Genomic DNA, 16,131 nt, shown 5'->3' on the forward strand with positions numbered 1-16,131 from the left:
TATCATATTTTTTGTGGCGTGGAAAGGTGATATAAGCAACGCACAAGGATGGCGGCAAGGTACCTCTCAGAAAAAGAAGAGCAAATTGATTGAAATTGCATACCATGCTCTTTTAACTAAATTCTTCGAAGTGTATCTCTCTGTTCTTTTTAGTTTTGGATCAAGTAAAAAAAGGTTTAGAACCCTTTTCTGTTGTCTGTGTCTTGTTGAAGAGATTTACCTTGTGCCCTTGTCTCTGAGCCATAATAGGAAATGATCTTCCTAGAGAACAAAATTCACCTCATAGACAGGTGTTATAAGAGGTGTCCCTTATATGAGTAAAAAATCTTACAAAGGTCTATTATATCCAAAACTGCAAAAAAGTTTTGGCTGGATATACATTTAAAAGCCAGCCAAAACATTTATTTTGTTTTGGATAGAGTAGAGACAGAAGCTGAATGTGTGCTCATTTAAAAAACAAACCAGAATAGCTAATGATGGGAATAGAGTTGTGGAATATTAGGGCAGTACAATAATAGGTAGACATGTGCATTCGTTTTCGTCTGAATGCATTTTTGTCCGAATTTCAGGTATTTTCATTATCGTTTTAACAAACGAAAACGAATGCGCAGAATACGAAAACTGAAAGATCCGACATAAACAAATGCTTTATTTTCGTTTTCGTTGAAACAACAGTTTGATATAGATAGGAGATTCGAAATGACATTGACAATAACAATCTGTGTCTATCGAATCTGTGGTCCAATGTGCCTAACCTTAACTCTATTAGTCCAAGATTATTCTATATAGAGAAAAAAGATTCGACATAGAGAGAAAAGATTTGACATTATAGAGAGAAAAGATTTGACATTATAGAGAGAAAAGATCGCTGCTGGAATTGGGTGGGGGAAGTAAAATAAAAATAATGATGATGATGAATGTTATTGGCTGATTGTAACCAAAGAGGAGGAGCAGTAAAATAGCTAGAACTAACTTGACAATTCAACATGAACGACAAAGATTCGACAAAGCATTGAAAAACATACAAACGTCGAATCTGTCATTGAAGGCTTATGGTGTCTGTCGAAAGTTCTAAGAAGATTCGACGGAGCAGCTAAACTGTACGACGCTCCAATCGTACATTTCCAGGCAAATGCTCGGCCCATAGGCTATAGAAAAATTCTAATGTTGGTTGACTAGTAATAATAATTTATAAATATAATTATTACTAGTCATACAACATTAGAATTCTACTATAGCTAGCTTGTAGGTGGAACATTCGACCGGAAATGTACGATCACAGCATTGTACAGTTTCGCTGCTCCGTCAAATCTTCTTTGAACATTCGACAGTCACCATAAGCCTTCAATGACAGATTTGACCTTAATTCATTCAGATTTTCGGACGAATGCAATTTCTAACGAAAAGCGTAATAAATATAAATGAATTTCGGGAGTAACTAAATAAATTTATTTTTCGGATGAAAACAAAATTCCGAAACAAAATATTTCAGTGGGCACATGTCTAACAATAGGCTGTATCAACAGACTTTTGTTTTTTGTCAGAATAGCTTCTCTCTCTATACATGGGAATAAAAAAAAAGCCTAAAGCTGGTTAAATGCACCTGTTAGTGAATTCTAAGTTATTTCAGAAGTGTCATAAACTGATGTTAAAAACAAGGTAAAAGTGGCCTATAGCTTTGAAGTACGGGGGCTTTCAGAGGAGTCTGAAACATGGAACAGGAATTTAAACCACAGATACCATTAATATAATATATTATCATTCAAGAATGTCATAATTTGTAAATGTAGCAAACTTAGTAAAAAATGTACCTTGCCCCTGAAGAGCTTGACCTGCTTCGTGACCTTCTGTTTGAAGAAGATCTATAATATGACGAATAAGAGCTCATGGAATGACTTGAGCTGCGGGAGTAAGACCTCCTGCTCCTGGTGCTCCTATATGATGAGCTTGAACGACGGCTACGTAAAGAGTTTCTATCAGGCGATAAGGCTGATACACTCTTGTGTTCCCCCAGGCAGCCCAGACAAGAGGACAGATCTCTGTAGAAGAATAACACACATTTCTTATTATTCATATCTCCAATAATCTTACTGTGATTATTCTGTGCAGATAAGAAAAATGTGCACTGCTTTGGGAAGGAAAGCAAATCAAACTAGCAATATGATGCTACATCAAAGTGTGCTTTTTTCTAAAAAGAAGCTTAATTTGTTTTCTATTTCAGCCTACTGAGGATAACATCTTTGAACATAATTAAAATTAGAACCAAGTAGATACATGTGAAATTTCAGGGATTAAAACACTAGTCGACCTAAAAAAAGATAATGCCCCTAGTAACATGTATTTCCGGTAGGTCTAAAAATGAAATACATCTGAGATTGTAGAGCATGTATCACTGATTGTAAATGTAACACACAGATACAGCAGTGGCCACACAGATCAGTCCACCCAGCCCTGATATTTTAGTTATTAGGGGAAGATGGTAATGAGTGTAATAATTTACCACTCCAGCTAATATCCTTACTGAACATTGTGACTATGTTCCTCCCCAGCCAAAATAATTCCCTGCAGAACAATTGTTTAGGTAAATTGTCTGACAAATAAAAATGTGTATAGGTCAAGTCAGTCAGGTTTTATTGCTGTGTCCTCATGGGGGTGAATCCTATCCCTTTATTTGGGTCACTGGGGCAGGAAATGTGGGACATTTTGGCAGTCATTTCCTGTTTAGTAGAGTTGGATGGTTTAGGACCTCTATCTCGGTTACATTTTTTTGCTGTTTCTATCTCTGATAGAGGGATTCTCTCTCAAATCCAGTATGTCCTGGGGGTCATTGAGAAACTGGGATAAACAAAGCAAAATACCCTCTAAACCTTTCCCAGGTCAAATAATGAGCCGCATACATTGTTGTTTTGGTTTATTGGTTTGCATGTATTTAATCACCTCTTAGCCTTCATCAGAGAGTCTCCCAAAGGGACTGACGATTCCTTGGTAAAAGAAAAGGAACTGGCTGATGAATTTCCTGAATCCGAGATGTTGTCACTGTGGCCATTAGGGGTCTTTACTGAGGATGGGACATGTCCAAAACCCTGATGGGGCGGGCTTTCTTTTTCCTGACTGAGCTTCAACACAGATGAGCTTGACTGCGTTGAGGGAGGAGAGCACATCTCATTTCCCGAGTCATACTCGTTTGTGACTTCCTTCCGACAGCCTCCATTACTCTGTGCTGTGACCAAAAGGCTGGGGATGGATTGGGAAATCTGAAAACATAAGACAGTGTTGACACATGTGGAACCCAAAGCTTGCAATACAACTTGTCACTTAGTGCCACATTCACTTTCCAAAATAACTTCTTCTAACATTCTCCATATACTGTATATTTTATTAACTGAAAATAAAATAGAAAAAAAGAAGAGGAGCGGGCAGTGAAAAAAATGAAACAGAAAGATCAAAAAGAAAAATCTCTTTACAAAAAGTCCACAGAGGAACCTGCAGACAAATAGAGCTGCAATGATGCGGATACCATGCATGGTTTGGCATGCACCCATAGAGGAAGAATGACACCAAGAGTGAGAAACAAAATAAAAGGAATTGTTGTATATGTTATGTTTTTTTATAGTTATACATCGGCACAGCAACTGGGACTGTATCTACAAAGAGACAGAGCAGCGCCTTTTAATGCAACCAGTATGTAACCTAGCTATTCATGTGGTTTGTCTAGCATTGTTTAGAGATTACTGTATTTGGACACTTTAGGGTTTATGTAAGCATGCTAAGAAGAATTTGTATTGCCCATAACAACTGATATGTTTCCAACTATAATTTCAGCAGTACTTGATGTATAACTGTGAAACATGCCTTCTGATTGGTTGGTATTGTCAACAAGAAATGTTCTTAGGACACACTTTATACATAAGTCACATTGTAGTTGCATTCAGTAGTATATATATCTAATGCCCTGTAGACATGATCAGAATTTCCAATGGAAAAAGTCAGATGGACTTTTTCCATCAGATTTTCCGATCGTGTGTAGCCCCATCTGAGTTTTTCCATCGGAAATTTCGATGGAATTCCGGCGGAATTCCGATGTGATTTGGTCGGGCAAAAACCTGATCGTGTGTACGCGGCATAAGGCTCTGTTCACATTTGTGCGATTTCAGACTTGAGTCACACAGAATCTAATGGCAATGGAAATCACTGTTTTCAATGGTGCCTGTTCACATCAAGGCAACTCAGCACGGCATGATTTTGGAAAAGGTTCCTGTACTACTTCGGTGTGATTCCAGCATGATTTTCACCCCAGATAATATTTATTTTACTTTAATTCAGGTACTTATATAGCACCGTCAATTTACACTGTGCTTTACATATACATTGTACATTCACATCAGAATATGCAATATCATCAAAGTAGCATCTAAAAGACACTACATAATCACAGATCAAAATCAGATTGCAGCAGTGTGAACCTAGCAGTCAGTTTCTCAGAAGATGCAATAGGATAATTCTCTGTAATTGCCACTTTAAAATTATTACTCTGAAATTGGATCTTTATCTATATTTTGAATATTCGTTATGTTTTAATTATTGTATTTTGATGTGTAGCAGAAAGCTATTTGCTCTAACGCCTGATACGTCTGAAGTGATTCAGCAAGAAACAACCTTCACATCTATTCTGGTTTGCCTTGACACATCACCCACTGTATAGTATCTAACTCCTTCTTTAATACACAGGAAAATGTAGGATATGGAATTTTTATGATTCAACTTATTTACTGGTGACACCATAGCAATCTAAAGATATTGTAAAACATACTCCAGACCTAGTAATGCGTTATGAAAAAGTTTTCTTAATAATGTGGTGCAGTTTTTCATCTTTAATTAATTTCCTACTATTTTGCTAGCAAAATCATGCAGCTTTATTGCTTAGGCCCCTGTGGTTTGGAAAATGTTAACATGACTTAGAATGCACAAATTGCTTTTTATATCAGTAAAAAGAAATCTAAAATAAATTGAAAGTAATTTTAAGATAAGCGTGTATATTTAAAATGTTTTAGGAGGCTCTGCAACTGGTCCAATTAGGACAAAACGACAGGTATTCATGTAAGAAGACCCCCCCATCCACTTATACACACCTTTCCCACACTCTCCCACTGCTCCATTTTTCTGTTGGACATGGGGTTGGACATGGGGTTCCTAGCTTTTGCTTATCAGAGCAAAGCACTGCATCCTGGGAGGAGGTCACATACTTCCAGGATACTCATTAACTGAAGGCTCCAACAGAGCAATGGAGTAGTGGGGTGGAACACGAAAATCAGTGGGTAAGTGGATAGAGGTTTTTGCTTTTTTTTTGCCATAAAAACTGTCACTTTGTTCTAAATATATAAATTTACAAGGGAAACCATATTTTTATTTTTTTATGTACAGTAAGTTGTGGCAGTGCTTCTGCAAAGTGACTGTGTTTTGTTGCTCTTCTCTGTGAATACAATGTTCGCTACATGACTGAAAGCAATATTTAGTAAAGATTTTGTAATTCTTAAAATGTACCAGTCATAACAGGCTGCTTTTGAATAGGTTCGTCATCTCCCATCGGTATACCCGCGCATGCAGTGTCTGCTAAGGATCGCCCCGTCCACCGCAAACCACCGGATACCATCAGCGGCAAAAGGACTGATCCCCTCCATTTCACAGCGCCATACCAGGGACCCGAGGAAGAAACACACCAGATGCACCAGATGACACCTACCTCTCCTTCTGGAGAATTGCTTCTACGTGCCTTTATTTGACCACCAAAATGTGAGTGGTTTTTAACTTGTTTTTTTTAACTTGTGGCTTTTTTAAAAATTAAACTGTTTTAAAGTATTGCACCCAGAGGCGCCTCTCTCCTTGTTTGTGCTTTTGAATAGGATAATTGCAAAAAAATAATTAAAGTTAGAAGTTACTTGCAATCCCTTATGTCTGTACTTGTTCTAGGTCAGTAACCCATCACATCTCTAATCACAGGTGTACTGAAAGAGCTAACGCTGAACAGCAGAAACCAGAAGCAGCAAATCAGAATCCATCATGTACAAGTAGGACTTTTGCAGATTGAATTATAATTGGCTACACAAGAAAAAAACCTTCTTGTTATTGAACACTGCTGTACATGGCTTATTTTATAATCCCAGTAGTGCTTCTTTAGGGATATTAAATATATGGTCAAATATATAGTAAAGAGTCCATTCATTAATCTATAAGACGCGTTCACAATTGAGCATTTTTTCAGCTAGAAGCTCGATGCTCAGAAACGCCCAACAAGCAAAATCACATTTATTTTAATAGATTTCATTTCCAATGTTCACATTTGACCATTTGAGTATTTTCAGTTATCTGCTGCTGATTGTTTCATTTTTGGAAAGTCCCTACGTGGAATTCTTTTCTTGAACTTTGCATGTCCTCCCATTTTCAATAAAGTGGGCCCAAAAGCCTTTAAACCAAAGTTTGGACTGGGATGAGCTTTATTAAAACTAGGGTTGTCCCGATACCACTTTTTTAGGACCGAGTACAAGTACCGATACTTTTTTTCATGTAGTCGCCGATACCGAATACCGATACTTTTTTTAAATGTCATGTGACAGTTTTCAAACCACAATACAGACTAAGGATATTTTCTTTAGAATTATGAAGAACTCTAACTCAAGACATTATAAAAGAATAAAAATGAGTAAAAATGAATAAAAATGTTTTATTTGCTTGTCACGCAGTAGTAAAAAACTCAAAGAATTTTCATAGAACATGTTGATAAATACAAAAAAAGTATTCTATTTAGGTATCGGGAGCATTTGCGCGAGTACGAGTACTCCCGCAAATACTCGGTATCGGTCCCGATACCGATACTAGTATCGGTATCTGGACAACCCTAATTAAAACACATCTACCACATGAGCTAAGCTACTCCCATATCACAATAGTTACATTGATCCAGCCTGGTCCAAACTAACTATGAATATACAGTCCTAATCAAAAGTTTAAGACCACTTGAAAAATGGCAAAAAATCATATTTTACATTGTTGGATCTTAACAAGGTTCCAAGTAGGGCTTCAACATGCAACAAGAAGAAATGAGAGCGAGACAAAACATTTTTTGAGCATTTAAATAATTGAAAATAACGATTAAACTGAAACAGGCTGTTTTTCAGCTGATCAAAAGTTTAGGACCACATGCCTTTAAAAGGCCAAATCTGTGCAAAGTTGTGGATTCATTGTCATTTTCTGTCAGGTAGTCACACGTTGTGATGCCAAAGGCAAAAAAACTCCCTTTTTGAACGTGGTCGGGTTGCTGAACTGCATAAGCAGGGTCTCTCACAGCGCGCCATCGCTGCTGAGGTGAGACGCAGTAAGACAGTCATTTGGAATTTCTTAAATGATCCTGAGGGTTATGGAACAAAAAAGTCAAGTGGAAGACCCAAAAAAATTTCACCAGCACTGAGCCGGTGGATCCAATTGGCAAGACACTGGACGATCCTCGACCCAAATTAAGGCCCTTACTGGTGCTGACTGCAGCCCCATAAATGTCAGACGGCATCTGAGACTGAAGGGCTTCAAAAACAAAAAATGTCTTCAAAAACCTTGTCTCCTTGAACGTCACAGAACTGCTCGTTTGGACTGCAAGAGAGCACCAAACATGGGACATTCAAAGGTGGAAGAAAGTTTTATTCTCTGATGAGAAAAATGTAACCTTGATGGTCCTGATGGTTTCCAACGTTACTGCCATGACAAGCAGATCCCACCTGAGATGTTTTCTATGCGCCACAGTGGAGGGGGCGCCATAATGGTCTGGGGTGCTTTTTCCTTCAGTGGAACAATGGAGCTTCAGGAAGTGCAGGGGCGTCAAACGGCCACTGGCTGTGTCCAGATGTTGCAGAGAGCATTCCTCATGACTGAGGGCCCTCGTCTGTGTGGTAACGACTGGGTTTTTCAACCGGACAATGCTACAGTACACAATGCCCGCAGGACAAGGGACTTCTTCCAGGAGAATAACATCACTTTTTTTGGCCCATCCTGCATGTTCCCCTGATCTAAATCCAATTGAGAACCTTTGGGGATGGATGGCAAGGGAAGTTTACAAAAATGGACAACAGTTCCAGACAGTAGATGGCCTTCGTGTGGCTGTCTTCACCTCTTGGAGAAATGTTCCCACTCACCTCATGGAAACACTTGCATCAAGCATGCCGAAACAAATTTTTTAAGTGATCAACAATAATGGCGGAGCTACTCATTACTGAGTTCATGTTTGGAAGTTGGATTTCTGTTTTGGGGGGGGGTTTAGTTTTTTTTTGGAGGTGTGGTCCTAAACTTTTGATCAGCTGAAAAACAGCCTGTTTCAGTTTATTTGTTGTTTTCATTAAACTGAATGCTCAAAAAATGTTTTGTCTCACTCTCATTTCTTCTTGTTGCATGTTGAAGCTCTACTTGGAACCTTGTTAAGATCCAACAATGTAAAATATGATTTTTTGCCATTTTTCAAGTGGTCTTAAACTTTTGATCAGGACTGTACCAAGGTGGCTGATGCTCCTGGAAGCAGGTAATCACTGAAGCAGACACTGCTTCACCTGTGATCTCCACTTGCTTCTGGGTGGCATGCCAACTATGGGTGCCCTTCAGAGAATGGTTTACATTTTCTCAATGAATGTAAAGTGAAGAGGTAGGGTGGTGATGTCACACTTCCACCTAGCATTATACATGGAACAATCTATTTGAAGAAGCATAAGAAAAATCAAAAAGAGAATTCTTACAGATAAACTTGGTTTATCTTTAGACTTGGAATGCATAGGTGTGCGCAGCCTATTGCTTTAGGGTGTGCACCCCAAAGCTCAAACACACATGCAGCCTCATTTGCACGAGGCAGTAAATGAATGGGAAGTGCTCTGTTCTGAGTGGCATCCTGTTCATTCACAAACTAGTAACATTTTACTATGTTTCAGTTATGAATGAACACAGTGAGCGAGTGTATTCATTTAGAAAAGGAAGGGGCTGGTTAGTTACATATTAACTGGCCCCTTCCCCCACTCTCCATTTTGAAACATCCCCCACATCAGCAGAGGGAAGCCAGGAGCACTGTGAGGCCAACATGGGGGGGAAACCCGGGCAGTAGGGGCAATTGGCACCGCATGTAGTGATTAGAGTATGCCCAGGCACACCTGGCACACCCCCCACGCACACACCTATGTTGTAGTGCATTTATTAGGGTAAAATTGCCAGAGTAGTATGGCTATGCATTGAAAGGGGACCAAGAGTTACAGTGTATACATCTAACTAATCCCAGCCAACCTGTGCTGTAATGCCCAATACAACACACATTTAAGACAATGCTACCAGTCCCTTTACAACATCGTACGACTGCATCTGATACTGCAAAGTCTTCATAACTAAATGCTGCATCCAATGGGATTCTCACTATTGCTTTATAATTTAAGACACTTGTTTTGGAAGTGAAGAAGAAAATAAATGATAGTGACAAATTGAGCTTACTATATGATTTAATAAACTAATTTAATTGCTGTTTCAACAAATACATATTTGTTTTAAACAACCAATCAGTTTAAACCTGTCATGTAAGAAACATATATGCTACCCTGCTCAATGCTTCATTTTTAGTAAGATACTCCGAAAGAGTTAATCACTGCTAGAGGAATGCAGACCCTGCAACTTTCCTCATTAGAGCACAACTGATTAATAATGAAAAAGTCACTCTCATTCAGAATCAATATCCAAAACACATAGAAGAAATGTGTTGAAATCCCTACAATCTACAGTACAGAAATCATTCAGAGGGTTTTTTTTGTTTTAAAAAAAAAGTTGGATTACTCTTTAAAGTCAAACTGCATGTGTTGTTGGCAGGTTTTCTTGGCCAAGGAAGAAAACACTCCTACATGTCGAGCCTTTTTGTGCACTGGGAGGATAATTTTGGTATTAAATGAGCCTACGGGGGTTTATTGTCCCTTAAAGTACTGTCCTTATCTAATGCTGATATTCTGTGTTTTGTAGTAATAGTAACTTCTTATGTACAATCATATATAAACTGCATGCTGTAATATCTCAGCTATGTCAAATGTGTTCATTTTGTTTTCTGTACAGTTTAAATGTTTTGGTATAAGGATTCATCATCAGACTGTAGCTAGCCAAAATATACTTTATACAGAAACTGTTCTGCAAGTCTGCGTGAGGATTAAAGTGATACTTTAATTTGTAGAATAAACATAATTGTTCTGTAATTGTGATGTTTTGCATCCAGTATCAGTGAGCACTGTATTATATCAGTGCCTTGATGCTCTTGAAGTCAGTATTGGTATGTAATTGGTCTTGCAAGCCCTGCTGAGAAGGCTGAAGTTATTGTTTGCTTTCACCATATTTATATGTCACATTTAATAGCTGTGTATTTAAATCTGAGGCCTGCCTTGAAATCTGCTCAAGGTCATTGTAATTACAAGCTTCATACACATCGGCTGAAAGTCACAATTAGTGTGATGTTCGATAAACACAGGCTTCAAATGATTGTAACGACCCTGTGAGGTCACAGTGATTAAATGAAGCAAATGATTCCGTAGCGTCAATCATACAAAGTTGGTTTTTGATTAGGACAAAATGTTGTACACCATTGAGTTAAAGAAAGTCACAGCCATTTTAAACCTGTGGATATCTGTCTTTTAAATGCAATTCCCTGCAGCTCTCTATTTGTATTTTTATTATATAAGTGCTACTTCACACCTTCATGCTATGGTGCACTGTGTTAGCGCACACGCATTACTGCAAGGCATCACAGCCTGACAACTCACAGAGAGTTGTGAATGGTCCTGAAGACTGGCATATAGAGAGAATGTAGCTCAAACATAAGGCAAATCACTTAACACAAAGGGAAGTACAGCCAAACGTACCCTCATTACCCCCCTTTATTTACAACTTTAAATTGCAACTAAGCTCAAAAGTGAAGATTTTTTCTCTTATAGGGAATATCTACAGGTGTTAATTGTGCCCAAGCAGCACCCTAAAAAATTGACATTTTGTCTTGAGATCTAAGGCACTACTGTCTCTGACTGCCAGTCTCAGGGGATTGGAGGAGATCTGGTAATATTATGTGCTGGTCACTGTTATCCTTGCTGGAGGCTCTGACATAAGGAAGCAAAGTGATGCCTGCACTGAGATGGCTTCCTCCAAACATATACACAGTGCAGAACAAAGCCTGTTAAGTCAATAACAGGGGCAATATTAGCTGCAAGAAAACCACTGGACAATACTGGTGAGTATGCCATCCATGCTATGCATTTGCAGGCAGTTTTTAGAGTTCAGTTTCTCTTTAAAGCTTAGACCAAATATTTTAAGCCTGTGACTCCCTCTGCTTACATATACCTTAAAAATATAGTCAAAAAGTCCAACGTGAATAAGAGAAATAGGGCAGAGATATTAGTGTACACACAGGGCCGGAATTCTACATAAGCAACACAAACTAAAACACACAGGTTTGGGTAGCCGTGGGTGGCAGGGCTGCTAGAGGCGCCTTACTGCCAGCCACACACTATGTTGCTCATGGTCATTCACATATTCTCTTGTATAATTAAAGGCTTTACAATGCTGACCTGCCTGCTGGTGCAATGGTATGCAATCCTTGCTGTTCCTCCACAACCTGTGTGTTTTAATGGCTGGATTAGTGTGCTTGCAGGTCCCCCTGTCTGGATCATTCGAGGCAAACCTCTAGCAGTGTTGCTTATTTGGCCCCATACACACCATAGAATCTATCCGCAGATAAATCCCATCAAATGGGTTTCTGCGGATAGATTCTATGGTGTGTACACTCCGTCGGATATTTATCCGCAGATAAATCTCCCCTGGGATGGATTTCCAGCAGATGGATATTTGCTGACATGCTCAACAAATCCATCTGCTGGAATCCATTCCAACGGATGGATCCGCTCGTCTGTACAGACTTACCGGATCCATCCGTCCAAAGGGGTTCCCCGCACGCGTCGTAATGATTTGACGCATGCTTGGAATTCCTTATATGACAGCGTCGCGCCCGTCACCGCGTCATAATAGCGGCGACGGCGCGACACGTCATCGGCAGAGGATTTCAGCGGGGATTTCAATGCGATGGTGTGTACACGCCATCGCATAGAAATCTTCTGAAATCCTCGAGAGGATTTATCCGCGGATACGGTCCGCTGGACCGTATCTGCGGATAAATCCTCTCGTGTGTATGGGGCCTCTGTCTCTGATATCTGCTCTTATACCCAATCTCCTCTATAAACCTTCCCTTTATAAAGATTTATTTCACATATTTATATCTTATCATTGTGAAATACTAGTTGGTATGTTTTTTTGGATGGGATAAAATATAATTAAATACATTTTTCTGCACACATTTCTTTCACACTGACACACATATGGTGTTAATTTTACAGAGTGATCCATACAATGCAAAGTCCTATTAAAAAAGAAAAGTTGGGAGAATGAAAACATGGCTGACAGATCATCTGAACGATCACTTGTATGATTTTATAAAAAATTATCTCATTAATGTAGCTTGGCATTTCCATGAATATCATGGAGAAATAACAGACTGATAATTTCAGGATGAGCAAAATTAAACATTTCAAGAATAGACAATGTAAAAGAGAGGTATACTCAATTTTTATGATTAGTATTCAAACTCAGTATGGCTGAAATCATGATTGGGACATATTTTAATTTTCCAATAAGTTACATTACTGTTTCAATTAAAATGATTGCCCTGATCTATTTTATTCCTTTAGCTTTTATTTAAGTCTGTCTATGAGTACAGGTAGATATGTTTTTCATAATACTTAACAGAACCAATGCCAGACAGGGACAAATAATTGGCATGCATTTTATACCAACCCACAACTTAGTGAGTGTATGCATACTCAAAAGTGCAATAATGTTATTGTCTCCTGGCCAGATCAGTGGAAGAAATGATGCCCAGAATGTGCATAGGATGCAATATTGTTTCCTATTTTGTTCAGCTGGGGTTAATGCAAACTTAGCAGCTCATCCGGTTATTACCAGACAGTTTGTGGAGACCTGAACCTTGTATTGACCTTTGTCCTCTAAACATCATACTCATTACCTGAATGTACTCCAATGTCACTATAAACAGCTGTGTGCATGAGCCCTGGCAGGTGGTTTAGGTAATGCAGAAATCATTGTTTAATTCTGCTTACCAGTCCATAGATGTAGGGACTGCATTCATTTTCTTTTCAGATCTTTTACTTTATTTTGACCTGGTGATCCTGCAAAAACATACTGTATTTCCTGTCTTATGGTCGCTAAGCTCACTGCTCCACTGTAATTATGGAAATGGAAATGTTTGTCACTAAGACTGGACTTCAAACATGTTTTTCTTTGATCATTTCCATTATGCTAGGGCTAAAGAGGATAGTATTTTACAGAAAAAGGATAAGGTTGTTTCTGCTTTTTTCTTAGCTCACAGGAAGTGGCAAGGATCCCTGAATTCTTGACAAGATCAACAAGTATTTTCTGTATTTGCTAAAATGTTCTTATCCCAAAAAATTACAATTCAATCACCACATCTATAGAGTGGTACTTACAAAATATAAAATTTTTGTTCTGTACTTAGTTATCCCTTAATATATTTTAGACATTATATTTAATATATTAATTTACATACCCATATATATTGTTTTATATACCCTTAAATGTGTGTTTCAAAATCCCCTGTGACAAATATTTCTGGATATAGAAATAGCTTTCTATCTATAAACTCTGGGCCATATTCTGAGTAGAGTTACGACGGAGTATCTCAGGAAACTCCGTCGTATCTCTCTTTTTTGACCCGCGTATCTGTGCGAGTGATTCCTAGAATCATTTTCGCATAGATACGCTGAAGATCCGACATGTGTAAGTCACTTACACTGTCGGATCTTAAATGTAATTTCCCAGTCGGCCGCTAGGTGGCGTTTACGTTCAGGTCTCATTTGTTTATGCAAATGAGCCTGATACGCCGATTCCCGAATGAAATCGCGTCGCGTAACCGTCGCTTACGTCGTTTGCGTAAGCGTAAGGTTACCCCTGCTATATGAGGGGTAACCTTACGCCAGTCCCACGTATGCCATGTTAAGTATGGCGTCGGGTCAGCGTCGTCTTTTCCTGTCAGGTACGTCGTTTCCCTAAGTCGTTCTTGAATACGACTTTACGTCAATGACGCACACATCGGCGTCATTGACGTTTTCCGCCGAGAACTGGAGCATGCGCACTGGGCTATTTTTAGCCCGGCACATGCCCAGTTTGTTCGAAACGGGGGCGCGCTTAATTTAAATATAAGCCGCCCCCTTTGAAATACGCGGGGATATGCCGGGCCTTTTACACTACGCCTCCGCAAACTACGGAGCAAGTGCTTGAGGAATACGGCACTTGCTCCAGTAAGTTGCAGGGGCGTAGTGTAAATAGCTTACGCGATGCCGCCGCAGAAAGTATGTGAATATGGCCCTCTGTGCTTAAAGTTGAGGTTCACACAAAAAGTGAACCTCCATTTTTTGGATCCCTCCCCCCCTCCGGTGTCACATTTGGCACCTTTCAGGGGGAGGGGGGTGCAGATACCTGTCTGAGACAGGTATTTGCACCACTTCCGGGTTCGGATCCCCGCGGAGAATCCAGCCTGTGACGTCACCCCCCCCGATGTCTTCTAGGAAACACTGTTCCCAGGAGAGAGCGGGGACCAGTGATGGCGTTCCGCGATCCTCTCGCATGCGCAGTAGGGAATCGTGCAGTGAAGCCGCAAGGCTTCACTTCCTGATTCCCTCACCGAGGATGGTGACGGAAGCAGCCGAGGACCGAGCGATTGCTCAGCCTCGGCTGCTGACATCGCGGGCGCGCTGGACAGGTAAGTGTCCATTTTTTAAAAGTCATCAGCTGCCGTATTTGTAGCTGCGGGCTTTAAAAAAAAAAATTAATCGGCCAAACCTCTGCTTTAAGAAAAGAATATATGACTCAATAAGATTTAATATATAAATGTGTTTAAAAACACCACATGGATGTTATTTCAACATGCCACCTGTTTCTCCAAGGATTTCAAATATAAAGAATATGATACATAATCATTACTGCCATGGTATTCTGCAATAGACAACAAATTATTGGAAATAGCAGCAAGTTTGGAGTTTTAGTGATACCTTTAATTGGCTAACGCAAGTTATTAAAGGAGAAGTAGAGCCAAACCTCTTTTGGCCCCACTTCTCCTGTAGGTCACAGGAGTGCACTTCGTTCTGCACTTCGTTCTGCACTTCGTTCTGCACTCCTGTAACCCATATTCACCTGACAGTGGGCTCAGTTGATGGCTAACATTGTACAACACTCTACTTTGGGAAATTGCAGCATAACCTATCAATTGTGTTGCATAGTAGGGCAGTACTAAATAATAACAGTGAGACAGATTATGAGACATTTGCTAAAGGAGCTCAGCTTTATTTATAAATTCCTCCCTCTGCTGTTATAAAGTAGCACTGCAACAGAATAAAATGTGCCCCTGACTACTTATCGTGTGTGCCTGTTTTGAATAAATTTGAAGTCCAAAAAGAAGCTCCACTGCTCAAAGTATTTAAACTTGTGATGATGGGTGCTCAAAGTAGATGCCACAGATAGTGCCATTCCAGAACCGAATGCAAAGATGCAAAGTCACCAGCACTCCAAATAGATACATTTCACATAAGGCATGAGGAAAAACAACATGCCGGTTGCTTATGGCTGTCTTCACAATAAACACATGAAACATATCTGTTTGGAGTGCTGGTGACTTGGCAATGGTAATTCTGTCACTGACCTGTGCAAATCTCAGTTTGTTGCCCAAGATTCCAGGTGCAGGGATCAAAAATACACAAAAAAGTGTTATATATACCTTGCTAAATAAGAGAATGCCTGATTTGCATCTAATTTCTGATTCTAATTTTTTTTTAATAAATGGCCCATAATTCCCACACAGTTAGGATTTACAGGTGCTGTGTATTGTAATTACTTGTACATTGTCTGTTTCCAAATAAATGAAAGCGTTCATGTTAGATTAGGTAATTTTTTACCTAATTCTCAAATGAATGGAACATGTATGAGTGAAACCAACTGTAGCACATGGTT

General features: G+C 39.3%; 1 protein-coding gene and 1 long non-coding RNA gene across 2 annotated transcripts in view; one reads left to right on the forward strand and one right to left on the reverse strand.

Moving 5' to 3' along the window:
• SRRM4 (serine/arginine repetitive matrix 4) overlaps window positions 1-16,131 on the reverse strand; it is a 194,594-nt gene that overhangs the window by 3,723 nt on the left and 174,740 nt on the right. The window contains exons 9-10 of the mRNA XM_040345593.1: window positions 2,938-3,254; window positions 1,812-2,039 (exon numbers count right to left, since the gene is read on the reverse strand). Coding sequence (XP_040201527.1) covers window positions 1,812-2,039; window positions 2,938-3,254 — 545 coding nt within the window. The remainder of the gene's footprint in view (window positions 1-1,811; window positions 2,040-2,937; window positions 3,255-16,131) is intronic.
• On the forward strand, window positions 5,276-6,472 carry LOC120932833. Its single transcript, XR_005748035.1, has 2 exons — window positions 5,276-5,790; window positions 5,998-6,472. It is a non-coding gene; the product is annotated as an uncharacterized LOC120932833 (long non-coding RNA).

This window comes from Rana temporaria, chromosome 1 (genome assembly GCF_905171775.1).
Source record: "Rana temporaria chromosome 1, aRanTem1.1, whole genome shotgun sequence".
Taxonomy (NCBI): domain Eukaryota; kingdom Metazoa; phylum Chordata; class Amphibia; order Anura; family Ranidae; genus Rana; species Rana temporaria.